Source organism: Mobula hypostoma, chromosome 19 (assembly GCF_963921235.1).
Source record: "Mobula hypostoma chromosome 19, sMobHyp1.1, whole genome shotgun sequence".
In the NCBI taxonomy this organism is placed as follows: Eukaryota; Metazoa; Chordata; class Chondrichthyes; order Myliobatiformes; family Myliobatidae; genus Mobula; species Mobula hypostoma.
The window spans coordinates 9,188,047-9,202,591 of NC_086115.1; the positions used below are offsets into that span (position 1 = coordinate 9,188,047).

A 14,545-nucleotide genomic window follows, 5' to 3' on the forward strand; every position below is an offset into this window, starting at 1 on the left:
TTTCATCTTGTGCCTCCTCTCCAGCATCAGAATCAGGTTTATTATCAGCGACATGCACTCAGTGGCCACTTTATTAGGTACATCTCTCCGTTTGCTTGGTAATGCAAATATCTAATCTGCCACTCACGTGGCAACAACTCAATGCATAAAAGCACGCAGGTATGGTCAAGAGGTTTAGTTGTTGCTGAAACCAAGCATCAGAATGTGAAAGATATGTGATCCAAGTAACTTTGACTGTGGAATGATTGTTGGTGCCAGACAGGGTGGTTTGAGTATCTCAGAAACTGCTGATCTCCTGCAGTTTTCACACACAACAGTTTCTAGAATTTATGGAGAATGGTGCGGGAAACAAATGAAATCCAGTGAGCGGCAGTTCTTTGGGCAAAAACGCCCTGTTAATGAAAGAGGTCAGAGGAGAATGTCCAGGCTGGTTCAAGCTGGCATTAACTCAAATAATCTCCTGTTACAGTGCTGTGCAGAAGAGCATCTCTGAATGCACAATATGTCGAACCTTGAAGTAGATGGGCTACAATAGGAGAAGACCACACCAGGCATCACTCCTGTACCTGATAAACTGGCCATTGAGTGTATGTTGTGAAATTTCTTGTTTCTCTAACAAGAAATTTTGCTTTCCAACAAGATTCTGGCAGACCTTTTACCTTAGCTCCACTCTCCTGCACTAAATTTCCCTCAGTTCCCTAAGTAACACAAACAATTCAATTGATCCACCTGAATGTACTCAGCTGGTGAGCTTCCACGGTTAACACACAAAATGCTGGAGGAACACAGCAGTATCTATGGAAAGGAATAAACAGTTGATGTTTCAGGCTGAGACCCTTCATTAGGTCAGGAAAAGAAGGGGGCAGATGACAGAATGAGATGGTGGGGATGGGGACGGAGGGTGAGGAGTACAAGTTGGCAGGTGATAAGAAAGACCAGGTGAATAGGGAAGGTGGGTGGGCAAGGGAGGGGGGATGAATTGAGAAGCTGGGATGTGATAAATGAAAAAGATTAAAGGCTGAAGGAGGAATCTAATAGAGGACAGAGGACCATGGAAGTAAGGGAAGTGGAGGGGACCAGAGGGAGGTGATGGGTAGGTCATGAGGGTGGGGGAGAATAGAAGGGGTGGGTTCCATGGTTTCCTGGGTAGATGAATTTAAACTGTCATGAGTGGCTAACCTTTTGAGTCTGTGACACATGGTTTTTGACAAGATAGGATAAATGTTAACTCTATATTTACCCTAGAAAGCCCTGCAAGAGTTTTGTGTCCGAAAAAAAATCCTAAATCCAGCGCCAAGCATTTTGGATAAGGGGTGCTCAACCTGTACTGCATTTCCCTTGTACTACTTCAATACTGATATGATTAAATGATCTGTATGGGTGACATGCAAAATTTTTCACTGTACTTTAGTTCGTGATAATAGGCCAATTTATCTCTGATGCAGTCTCAAACACTAAGTGAGGCAGGACTCTCCTGTACTAAAACTGTATTGCAAAAGCAGCCAACGAACCACTTTCCTTCCTAACCGATTTCTGATACTACATGTTAACTTTCTGAAATCTTGCACAAGAACTAGATTCCTCTGACCACCAGAACCATCTATTCTTTCACCAATAAAAAACACTCCTCTTCTATGTGTTTTAAACTCCAAGGTGGATAGTATTCCATCTGCCCCGTCCAATCACTCAATCTTCCTATATCCCCCCAAACCTCCTGGCAGCCCCCTCATCGTGCAGTACAGCGAAATCCTGCCAAATTCAATCCCTGTACCTTTCTGGTAGAAGCCTCATGCCTGCTGTGCAAAGAATGTACAATGGTGTTTCTTTGTGCTTCGTGACAGGGATGTAGTCGGCTGCGTAGCGCAGAAGAGGACGGAGATAATCTATAGCCTTATCAGGGGAGGAGGCCAGCGTCGAGATACCTGGAAAGCAATTAGATAGATAGCAATCAAATATTTTCAGATGACAACACATAATTACTTCTAAGTATTAGGTTTATTGTCACTGATACAAGTCATGAAATTTCTATTGTGGCAGTACAGTGTAATACATTAAAAAATTCTGTTATAATAAATATTAAAAGATAAATAATGCAAAATTAGAGCAGAATAGTGAGGTAGAGTTCACAGGCTCATAAGCATTCAGAAATCTGATGGTGCAGGGGAAGAAGCTGCACCGAAAACATTTAAGTGTGGGTCTTTAGGCTCCTGTTCCTCCTTCCTGATGGTAGTAACGAGAAGGGGGCACGTCCTAGATAGTGGAGGTTCTTAGTGATGGATGCGCCTTCTTGAGGCATTGCCTTTTGAAGATGTCCATGGTGGTGGGGAGGTTAGAATCCAATGATGGAGCTGGATGAGTTTAAAATCCTCTGCAGTTTTAGCTGATCTTGTGCATTGGCATCTCCATACAAGACAGTAATGCAACCAGTCAGAACGCTCTCCACGGTATATCCGTAGAAATTTGCCAGTGTATTTGGTGATGTATCAAGTCTCCTCAAACTCCTAATGAAATAGAGTCACTGGCGTGCCTTCTTCATAACTTCATCAATACAACAGGCCCAGGGTAGATCTTCAGAGATGTTTAATACTGCTTCATGTTCATTAGGCTTAACATGCGTCTGGCTGTTGGTATCCCTCTACAGATGGTGTCATACCTGCTGAGGTTGTTCAGCAGTTTGTTTTATGACTGCATTAAAACTGTATGAATGTTAAAGTGCAATACAGATTCAAAACCAGAGGGTGGCAGCAGAGTTCTACAAAAAGGTTATTAATTACAAGTTAAACAGGATTCAACATTTTCTAATTTCCTGCACACAAGTGTAAAGAATAAAATAATTGTTACAGCACAAAAAAGCACAGGAGAAAGAACACAATAATAATGATAAAAAACACAATAAAATGTATGTCCATAAAGTAGTGTTGACAGGAAATAACAAAGTAGTGGTGGTTACGGGTGCGGAGGGATGGGTTAGTGGGTGGAAGTGCTGACCAGCCTCAATGCTTGGGGAAAGTAGCTGTTTTCAAGTCTGGTGATCCTGTCGTAGATGCTATGTCACCTCCTCCCTGATGGGAATGGGTCAAACAGTCCATGAGCAAGGTGTTGGGATCCTCCATGATGTTACTGGCCTTTTCTGGCACCTTTCTGTATATATGTCCTTACTGGTGGATAGGCTGGTGCTGGCGACGTGTTGGGTAGTTTTTGGCTAGCCTTCCTGTCCGCCGCAGTGCAGTTTCCATAACGTACAGCGATGCAGCTTGTTAGGATGCCCTCTACTGCACATCTGTAGAATGATGTGAGTAAGGATGTGCATAGTCCAGCTTTCTTCAGCTCCCTAACAAAGTAAAGGCATTTACTGGAAGAGAATGCAGTTGAATTCAACTTGCTGTAACTGATCTGTTTCTTTGTAGAGTCTTGGAGTTGCTTTGATGATTTGATGTACGTGTGAGAAATAAAGCTGATGTTTTTCTTTGTATTCTATATTCAGAATCAGGTTTATTATCACTGGTGTGTGTCGTGAAATTAGCACAGCAGTACAATACTATACAATATGATAATATAGAAAAATAAGTAAATAAGTATATCAATTACATTAAGTATTGGCTAAATAAGTATATGTATATTAAATGGTTAGATCAAAAATAGTGCAAAACATAAATAATAGAAAATATAAAAAAGTAGGGTAGCGTCCAAGGGTTCAATGTCCATTTAGGGATCACATGGCAGAGGGGAAGAAGCTGTTCCTGAATCGCTAAGTATGTGCCTTGAGGCTTCTGTACTTCCTTCCTGATAGTTGCAATGATAAGAGGGCATGTCCTGGGTGATGGTCGTTAATAATGGATACCACCTTTCTGAGGCACCACTCCTTTAAGATGTCCTGGATACTACGGAGGCTAGTACCCATGATGGAGCTGACTAATTTGACAACTTTCTGTAGCTTCTTTTGGTCCTGTGCAGTAGCACCCCCCTCCATACCAGAGAGTTCAAGTTTATCATTCAACCGTACACATGTATACAGCATTCCCCACATAGTTTATCACCAAAAGATTGCAATTTAACAAAACATTCCTAAACATTTAATTGAAGTTTACAATCTTAGACTTAGTGGCACAGTTGATACCTTTTCTCAGGACTACCAATAATAACAATCCATTTGCAATCTCTCTATTGCTTGAGGTGATGACCAGAACTACATTCGAGGTGTGGTCTAGGCACAGAGTGTACAATTTGGTTATGATCTGGAGGTATTCCACAGCACTGGTTGTGTAGTTTAATGCTAGGTATGTAGAGCTCTGATGTGCTATGGGTGGACACTATGAGTGGAGCTCCTAAGGCAGTTGGATAACGTGTCACGTCACCTCCCGGCAGCTCCTGCAGCCAAGCTGATGCCAAATGTACTGCTTCGCATTCCTTCGGACCACATCCACGAGGCCAAGAGGGGGATCTTGATGTCTGGGCAGCCCAGGATCTCCATATTCATCGCCCAGGTCTGTGCCCCGGAAAACCGGGCGCATCCATTGTCTACTTAGGTTAGGTCATTGTTAGGTCATTAGGACACTATGACATAAACCTACTACTAAACACTAGTCTCAGTTTCCAAGCGCAGCAGCTTACACTTGTGAATATGCATCTGTAATTTTTTAGTATATTTTAACATTTGCCCAGCTCATTCTGTGGGTTAAGTCTCCTGATACTCAGTGAGGGAAGATTGTTGCTTGAGACACCAGTAAGTATGTCCTGGTAATTTTCAATTAGTACTATAGGGCTTTTAACATTCATCTGAATAACCAAAATTAACAGCTGAGTACTTCTGCTTAACATAGCAACAATCCTGCTACTGCACCCTCAATATTGGAGCTCTCATTCATTGCTGTACTCGACTGTCAGCAGTGATCTTGCGCTCAAGTCTTTGGAGTGGGATTTGAACACACAACCCTTTGACTCAGAAGCTACATGGACTGTACCTGACCAGCACATGGAATGTAAAAAAAGATTAGCTTTATTTGACACAAGCATTGCCATGCTTCCGATGCCAATGTAGCATGCCCACAATTTACTAACCCATTCACCTATCACCTTCTAGCTAGTCCTCCTTCCCCTCCCCCACCTTTTTATTCTGGCAACTTCCCCCTTCCTTTCCAGTCACGAAGGAGGATCTTGGTCTGAAGTGTCGACTGCTTATTCATTTCCATAGATGTTGCCTGATCTGTTGAGTTTTTGTGTGTATAGCTCTGGATTTCCAGCACATGCAGAATCATTTCTGTTTATAACTTACTAATTTGTACATCATTGGAATGTGGGAAGAAACGGGAGAGGACAGGAGATTGAGGTTGATAGGGAAATAAATCAGCCATGATGAAATGGCAGAGCAGACTTGATAGATGAATGTCTAAATTCTGCTCCCATGTCTTACGGTTTTCGGACTCTCGAAGGAAACCCATGTGGTCATGGGAAGAATGTACAAACTCATTACAAACAACTGTGGAGATTGAAATCCAATGGATGATCGCTGGCACTGTAATCGCATTATGATCGTCGCTATGCCACCATGTCAGCCCTCTGTACAAGCTTTACCGAAAAGAGGGGAACACTTCACCATGCTGAATAACAATGCGACATACATACTACGCTCACAAACCAGGAACTCTGCAGATCTTTCTAGCCCAGCAATTACCTGGTTTGATTTTCTTAACCACCGGCTTCCTGTTCTTGTCTTTCATCTGCCTGATATTGAGGAGATCGTGAGGGTTCCCATTGTGCCGTGGCCAAAAGTATACAAACACTCTGGACCCACTACTTCCACAGTCTATCACCACACCGTAGTTTAGTTCAGCATCATTGATATCAGTGGGTTCCATGTCTTCAATTCTGGCCATGAACCTGTGTGAGGGATTCAATGGAAGGATATTAATTAGCCCAAATACAATGGAGTCCAGTTAATTGAGACACATCAGGACCAGTACTTTTTAGCTCAATTAAGTGGCTGCCCAAATTAGCTGGCTTCATGGAAATAATTGAAAGGTATAGAAAAGACAAACTACTGTTAAACTGAGTAACAAATTATGTAATTAAGTGAAATACACAAACTAGAACACTACTAATACTATTACAGTACTGTAAAACTGTATTAGTTCCTAATAATTATCAACGGAGAAATTCATCTGGAGTACGCTGCTGTGTTCTTCTGATTGACTGTAAATGAACAAAATCAACACAGACATCTAGTACAGATAATGGACTGCCTTCGTAAAATGCTTTTAAGATGAATTCACCCTTCAACTCATCATTTTCACTGTAACATTCACAATGATGATCAATACATTCAAATTCTCCATAGTTCCTAACTTGAAGCAATGAAATTGTTTCATTTTCACTCCCAGCCATTTTTGGCATCTCTAAGCCTGAATGCTTGAAACTGCAGTGAGCAAAACAGTTCTAAGTTGTCTTACCGCTTATTTCTCGCCAACTATCAGTGACTAAAATCACTGCTTTTTGAACACAAACAGACACAACTAATGCAAGTTGAAAACTTTTCACTCTAAGCACGGTGTTGTGTCTAACGACCACATGTGTGCACACTATTCAGCAAGAGTCTCTTGTCCCAATTAAGCAGCATAGTCTCCCAAATAAACGAAGGAAATTCTTACCTATTTTCTTGATTAGTTTTTGTTATTTAAGAATTGTCCCAAATAAATAGCTGTCCCAATTAACCGATGGCCCAGTTAACTGGAATCTACTGTAATTCCATAAAAAGCAGAACACTGTCTGTACACACTCATATGATGCTGATTGCCATTTAAATTAACAGATAAACAATTGGTACAAACTCTCCAATGAAATAATCAGAATAACAAAGTTAATAGTATCAGTCTTAGCAAGAATACAATTCCTACATAAAAAAATTATTTTTATTCTCTGATTCTTGGGAAGGCTGTCCAAAGGAGGCATTGGATTGGAATTTGCTTGAAATATGAGCAATTAGACCATATAGCTATAAGACAAGAGCAGAACTAGGACATTCTTACACACGAGGAATTCTGCAGATGCTGAAATTTCAAGCAACACACATCAAAGTTGCTGGTGAACGCAGCAGGCCAGGCAGCATCTCCAGGAAGAGGTACAGTCGACATTTCAGGTTTCAGTCCTGACGAAGGGTCTCGGCCCAAAACGTCGACTGTACCTCTTTCTAGGGATGCTGCCTGGCCTGCTGTGTTCACCAGCGACTTTGATGTGTTACTAGGGCATTCTATCAAGTTTGTTCTGTCATTCAATCCTGGTTGATATTCTTTCCCCCCATTCTCCCACCTTCTCCCTTTAACCTTTGACACCCTTAATAATCAAGAACTTATCACTGCCTGCTTCATATATACCCAATGCTTTGGCCTCCACAGCAGTCTGTGGCAATGAATTCCAGATTCACCACCCTCAGCTGGTCAGGCAGCATCTACGAAGAGGAAGAAGCAGTCGATATTTCAGACCAAAACCCTTCATCAAAAGTAGAGAGGAAGGGGGTAAGAAGCCAGAATGTGAAGGTGGGAGGAGGGGCAGGAGTACAAGGTGGCAAATGATAGGTGAGACCAGGTGAGGGAGAAGTTAAAGTTGAGTGAAGCAATTGTCACCCAGGGCAGGCAGTTATTTGACACAGAAGATTAACTGTTTCTCCTTCAAAAGATGCTGATTGACTGGCTGAGTTTTCCCCTCAAGTTTTGTGTTTTTATTATAGATTTCCAGCATCTAAAGTTGTTTTCTTTGAATTTCAGATATTTTTATGATTTCTGGTGTGGCTAAGTGGGGAGCAGTCCCTAGTCTGTGAGAAGGGGACAAGCACAATGGGGTCTTTCAGCAGGGCAGGGAGGTGTTGTACTCTACGAGCAAGCTAATGGACAAGGCATTAAACTGGGTTTGGTCTCATTAATTTGGGCAGGTTATTACCAGCATCCAAGCCATTAACTATCCTTCAGTCAACAAGGGAACTGTCAAGAAGATTGCCAGTGTCTCCCTCCTCCACCGAGTTGTGACATTTACCAGGAGCACTACAAATGAAGGGCCCAAAACATTGCTGAGGATGCTTACCACCCATTCCACAATCTCTTTGACCCACTACTGTCAGGAAGGAGATATAGGAGCATCAAGACTAGGAGTGCCAGATTAGGTAACAGCTTCTTCCCTCAGGTTGTGAGACTAATGAGTACCCTGCCAACACTGAGCTCTCACATCTGTCAGGGTGCAGGAGTGAGTGCAGTTGCTGTTACAAGAGAGAAGGTGCTTGGGACGATGAAAAGGTCTGAAGGTAGATAAGGTACCTTGACCAGATGGACTACACAGTAGTCATGTAGTCCATCTCGTACTCTCAGTCGCTTCACACCACGGAAACCGGCATAAGCACTGGCCTGATGAGCCTATACGGCTCGGGACAGACTTTAACTTTAACTAGCCTAACCTCAGTGGTTGGAAAGATTTTAGAAGTCAATTGTTAAGCGTGTGGTTTCAGGGTACTTCGAGGCACATGACAAAATAGGCCAAAGTCAACAAGGACTTCCGTAGGGGAAATCCTTGCCTGACAAAACTGTTGGAATTCTTTGAGAAAATAACATGCAGGAGAAAAAGGAGAATCAGTGGATATTGTGTACTTGGATTTTCAGAAGGCCTTTAACAAGGTGCCACAGAAGAGGCTGCTAAACAAAATAAGAGCCCAGGGTATTACAGGAATTAAACTAGCATGGATAGAGCATTGGCTAATTGGCAGAAGGAAAAGAGTGGGAATAAAAGGAGCCTTTCTAAATGGCTGTAGGTGACTACTGGTGTTCGACAGGAGTTGGTGTTAGGACTGCTTCTTTTCGCATTGATTTGGATGCCGGAATTGATGGATTTGTGGCCAAATTTGTGGACGATACAAAGATAGCCGGAGGAGCAGGTAGTGTTGAGGAAGCAGAAAGGCTACAGAAGGACTTGGATTAAGAGAATAAGTGGCAAATAGCATACAGAGTCTGGAAGTGTATGATCATGCACTTTGGTAGAAGGAATAAAAGTGTAGACTATTTTCTAAATAGGGAGAAAATTTTAAATCTGAGGTGCAAAGAGTCTTGGGAGTCCTCATGCAAGATTCCCTAAAGGTTAACTTACAGTTTAAGTCAGTGGCGAGGAAGGTAAATGTAATGTTAGTATTTATTTCGAGAGAACTAGAATATAAAGACAAGGATGTAATGTGGAGGCTTTATAAGGCATTAGCGAGGCTTCACTTGGCATATTGAGAGTAGTTTTGGGCCCCTTATCTAAGAAAGGATGACCTGACATTGAAGAGGGTGCAAAGGAGGTTCACAAGAAGGAATTTGGGATTGAAAGGCTTATCACATGAGGTGCATTTGACTGGTATGAACCTGTACTTGCTGAAATTTGGAAGAATGAAGTGTGTGTGTGTGTGTGTGTGTGTGTGTGTGTGTGTGTGTGTGTGTGTGTGTGTGTTGGTATCTCATTGACACCTATCAAATGTTGAAAGACCTACAGAGAGTAGCTGTGGGAAAGATGTGTCCTATAGTGAGGGAATTTAGGACCAAACAGGACCTCAGAATAGAGGGACATCCATTTAGAACAGAGATGAGGAGGTACTTCTACAGATGAGGGTGATGAATCTGTGTAATTCATTGCCACAGGTGGCTGCAGATGCCTGGTCACTGAATGTACTTAAGGTTGAGGTTGAGAGCTTCTTGATTAGTCAGTGTGTGAAAGGTTACGGGGAGAAGATAGGAGAATGGGGTTGAGAGGGAAATGGATCAGTCATGATGAAATAGCAGAGCAGACTTGATGGGCCAAATGGCCTAATTCTGTTCCAATGTATTATGGTCTTGTCACTAGGACAATGAGCTGTTTACCATTTACCTGTGCAATGTACTACATGCTTTCTTGAATTCTATTTTTTTTTTACTTATTTATGGTAATACTTTGTTTTATTCACTGTGATATAGGTTTTGTGGGTGCACCGTGGTCCAGAGGAATGTTGTTTCATTTGGTTGCACTGTAAGTACAGTCAGAAGGCAATAAACTTGAACTTGACAAGTGTGCTTTAAATTTCTGTGATTCAGTGATCACTAACATTGATCACCAGGCCACTAACACACTGCTGGCTGTGGGAGCACTCTGTGTGCATTGGCTCCTGTCATCCTTGCATTACAATAATGAATAGAGGGACATTCTTCCTTGACTAGAGTACATTTTGGCGTATCCTGAAAAGATGTGCAAGGCACTGAGTCTTTCTTTTTCATCCTTGATAGAGCAAGCATAAAATTTAAGACCAAGCAGCAGGCTTTTTTTTCCCCTCAGCTGTGCCCAAGGGAACTAGTACATAACAAGGATTATATCTTTGCCTCTGACAATGGAAACAGAGTTAAACATTTTTGATTGTTGTAACTTACTTTTGTCTAAGTGGTTCTAAACTCTCATGATGACAACAGACTTTCTTTCTTGCATTATTTCCTCATAGATAAAACACACTGCATATTCTTGAACAAAATTATCAGTAGGTTTATTGACAACATCAAAGCATCAGAAATCAGGGAGTGAGGGAAGAGAGGACTCGCACAGGTTGGCAAGTGTGTATTAAAAAGCAGACCTTCACAGGAGTTTCAGCGTTTGAACAGCGGCCAATCCGAAATGTGGATTCATTAACAAGGGTAAATAAAAACAAGGCAGGGGAAAGGAGAGTGGCAATTGTTGGAGTGAACAGTTTGAGAAGGATTTGAGCCCTTAGCTCTTTGAGGCTTCAATGAGAAGCTTGAGTGAGAGAAGGCAAAAAGTTGTAGGTAGATCTGTTTTAGTTTATTGTTTCCTCCTTTATAATTGCTCCACTAAAACAGTTGGGATGCCAGCCAGAATAGTGGGATGCTCCTCGTGTGGGGTGTGGGAAGGCAGGGAGACCTCTAGTGCCCCTGATGACTTCACCTGCAAGAGCATACAGCTGCCACTTCTAAAACTCCATGTTAAGGAGTTGGAGTTGGAACTGGATGAATTCTGGATCATTCAGGAGGCTGAGCAGGGTGACAGACAGGACATATAGAGAGGTAGTTACAGGACAAAAAATAAACGGGGTGTCAGGAGAGTGAAAGGGGTTAAAAGCCAGTACAGGGTACCCTTGCATTCATCCCCCTTAATAACGGTATACCATTTTGGATACTATTGTTGGGGTGTGTGGGGAATGATGTAGCAAAGGAAAGCCACAGTGGTCAGTTCTCTGGCTCCGAGTCCAGCTATGTGGCTCAGAAAAGAAGGGGGAAAAAGAGGTGATAGGGATTCATTAGTTAGGGGGACAAAAAGGAGGTTCTGTGGAGAAGAATGAGATTCCACGATGGGAGTGTTGGCTCTTGGATGCCAGGGTCCAGGACATCTTAGATCTAATCCTCAGCATTCTTAAGTTGGAAGGTGAGCAGTCAGAGGTCATGGTGCATACAGTACCAATGGTATAGGTAGGAAGAGAAACGAGGTTCTGCAAAATGAGTTCAGGGAGTTAGCTGCTAAGTTAAAGAATAGGACCTCCAGGACTGTGATGTCAGGATTGCAACCTGTGCCACGTGCTGGCGAGGAAAGAAGTAGGAAGATCATCCAGTTTAATGTGGCTAAGGAGTGGTGTAGGAGTGGGGGCTTCAGATGTTTGGATCACTGGGCTCTCTTTCAGGGAAGGTGAGACCTGTATAGAAGAGACAGATTGCACCCAAACTGGAGGGGGGGGGGGTCAGCAAATATCCTAGAGGGAAGGTTTACTGGTACTGCATAGTGGGGGGGTTAAACTAGAGTTGCAAGTGCATGGGAACCCAAGTGCCAGAACAGACTGATAGTGAATGGTTGTGGAGACATGTTAAGACCTCAGACAAATTCAGGAATCAAAAGATTGAGCATGAAACATAGAAAACCTACAGCACACTACAGGCCCTTCAGCCCACAAAGCTGTGTCGAGCATGTACTGACTTTAGAAATTACCTAGGGTTACCCATAACCCTCTATTTTTCTAAGCTCCGTGTACCTATCCAGGAGTCTCTGAAAAGACCCTCTCCATATCCGCCTCCACCACTGTCACCGGCAGCCTATTCCACGCACTCACCACTCTCTGCATAAAAAACTTACCCCTGACATCTCCTCTGTACCTACTTCCAAGCACCTTAAAACTGGGCCCCCTTGTGCTAGCCATTTCAGCCCTGGGAAAAAGCCTCTGACTATCCACACGATCAATGCCTCTCATTATCTTGTACACTTCAATCAGGTCACCTCTCATCTTCCGCCGCTCCAAGGAGAAAAGGCCAAGTTCATTCAACCTATTCTCATAAGGCATACTCCCCAATCCAGGCAACATTCTTGTAAATCTCCTCTACACCCTTTCTATAGTTTCACATCCTTCCTGTAGTGAGGTGACCAGAACTGAGCACAGTACTCCAAGTGGGGTCTGACCAGGGTCCTATATAGCTGTAACATTACTTCTCAGCTCTTGAACTTAATCCCATGGTTAATGAAGCCCAATGCACCGTATGCCTTCTTAACCACACAGACAACCTGTGCAGCAGCTTTAAGTGTCCTATGGACTCGGACCCGAAGATCCCTCTGATCCTCCACACTGCCAAGAGTCTTACCATTAATACTATATTCTGCCATCATATTTGACCTACTGAAATGAACCACCTCACACTTAGCTGGGTTGAACTCCATCTGCCACTTCTCAGCCCAGTTTTTCATCCTATCAATGTCCCACTGTAACCTCTGACAGCCCTCCACAATATCCACAACACCTCCAACCATTGTGTCATCAGCAAATTTACTAACCCATTCCTCCACTTCTGCATGCAGGTCATTTATAAAAATCATGAAGAGAAGGGGTCCCAGAACAGATCCCTGAGGCACACCACTGGTCACCGACCTCTATGCAGATATGACCCATCTACAACCACTCTTTGCCTTCTGTGGGCAAGCCAATTCCTGATCCACAAAGCAAGGTCCCCATGCATCCCATGCCTCCTTACTTTCTCAATAAGCCTTGCATAGGGTACCTTGTCAAATGCGTGGCTGAGATCCATATACATTACATCTACTGCTCTACCTTCATTAACGTGTTTAGTCACATCCTCAAAACATTCAATCAGGCTCATAAGGCACGACCTGCCTTTGACAAAGCCATGCTGACTATTCATAATCATATTATACCTCTCCAAATGCTCATAAATCCTGCCTCTCAAGATCTTTTCCATCAACTTACCAACCACAGAAGTAAGACTCACTGGTCTATAATTTCCTGGACTATCTCTACTCCCTTTCTTGAATAAGGGAACAACATCTGCAATCCTCCAAATCCTCCGGAACCTCTCCCGTCCCCATTGATGATGCAAAGATCATTGCCAGAGGCTCAGCAATCTCCTCCCTCGCCTCCCATAGTAGCCTGGGGTACATCTCGTCTGGTCCCAGAGACTTATCCAACTTGATGCTTTCCAAAAGCTCCAGCACATCCTCTTTCTTAATGTCTATATGCTCAAGCTTTTCAGTCCACTGTAAGTCATCCCTACAATCACCAAGATCCTTTTCTGTACTGAATTTTCATTAAGTACCTCTGCTATCTCCTCCAGTTTCAGACACACTCTTCGAATTGATTGATCCTATTCTCTCACATCTTACCTTCTTGCTCTTCACATATTTGTAGAATGCCTTGGGGTTTTCTTTAATCCTGCTTGCCAAGGCCCTCTCATGGCCCCTTCTGGCTCTCCTAACTTCATTCCTGAGCTCCTTCCTGCTAGCCTTATAATCTTCTAGATCTATATCATTACCTTGTTTTTTTTTAACCTTTTGTAAGCTTTTCTTCTTGACTAGATTTTCAACAACCTTTGTACACCATGGTTCCTGTACCCTACCATCCTTTCCCTATCTCATTGGAATGTAACATTTGCCACATTTCTGCCATACATTTCCCTGAGCACATCTGTTCCCAATTTATGCTTCCAAGTTCCTGCTTGATAGCTTCATATTTCCCCTCACTCCAATTAAACGCTTTCCTAACTTGTCTGTTCCTATCCTTCTCCAGTGCTATGGTAAAGGAGATAGAATTGTGATCACTATCCAAAATGCTCTCCTACTGAGAGACCTGACACCTGACCAGGTTCATTTCCCAATACCAGATCAAGTACAGCCTCTCCTCTTGTAGGCTTATCTACATATTGTGTCAGGAAACCGTCCTGAACACACCTAACAAACTCCACCCAATCTACACCCCTTAATCTAGGGAGATGCCCATCAATATTTGGGAAAGTTTCTCACCACGACAACCCTGCTATTATTACACCTTTCCAGACATCTGTATCCCTATCTGCTCCCTGATGTCCCTGTTACTATTGGGTGGTCTATAAAAAAACACCCAGTAGAGTTATTGACCCCTTCCTGTTTTTAACTTCCACCCACAGAGACTCAGTAGACAATCCCTCCATGACTTCCTCCTTTTCTGCAGCCATGACACTATCTCTGATCAGCAGTGCCACACCCCCACCTCTTTTGCCTCCCTCCCTGTCCTTTCTGAAACATCTAAAGC

At 42.9% G+C, this 14,545-nt stretch overlaps 1 protein-coding gene across 6 annotated transcripts in view; it reads right to left on the minus strand.

The window, feature by feature from the left end:
* Window positions 1–14,545, minus strand: part of LOC134358801 (ectonucleoside triphosphate diphosphohydrolase 4-like) — a 99,119-nt gene that overhangs the window by 48,739 nt on the left and 35,835 nt on the right. For all 6 annotated transcript variants that reach the window (XM_063071304.1, XM_063071303.1, XM_063071302.1 and 3 more), the window contains 2 exons: window positions 5,672–5,877; window positions 1,772–1,922 (listed from right to left, as the gene is read on the minus strand). In XM_063071304.1, coding sequence (XP_062927374.1) covers window positions 1,772–1,922; window positions 5,672–5,877 — 357 coding nt within the window. The remainder of the gene's footprint in view (window positions 1–1,771; window positions 1,923–5,671; window positions 5,878–14,545) is intronic.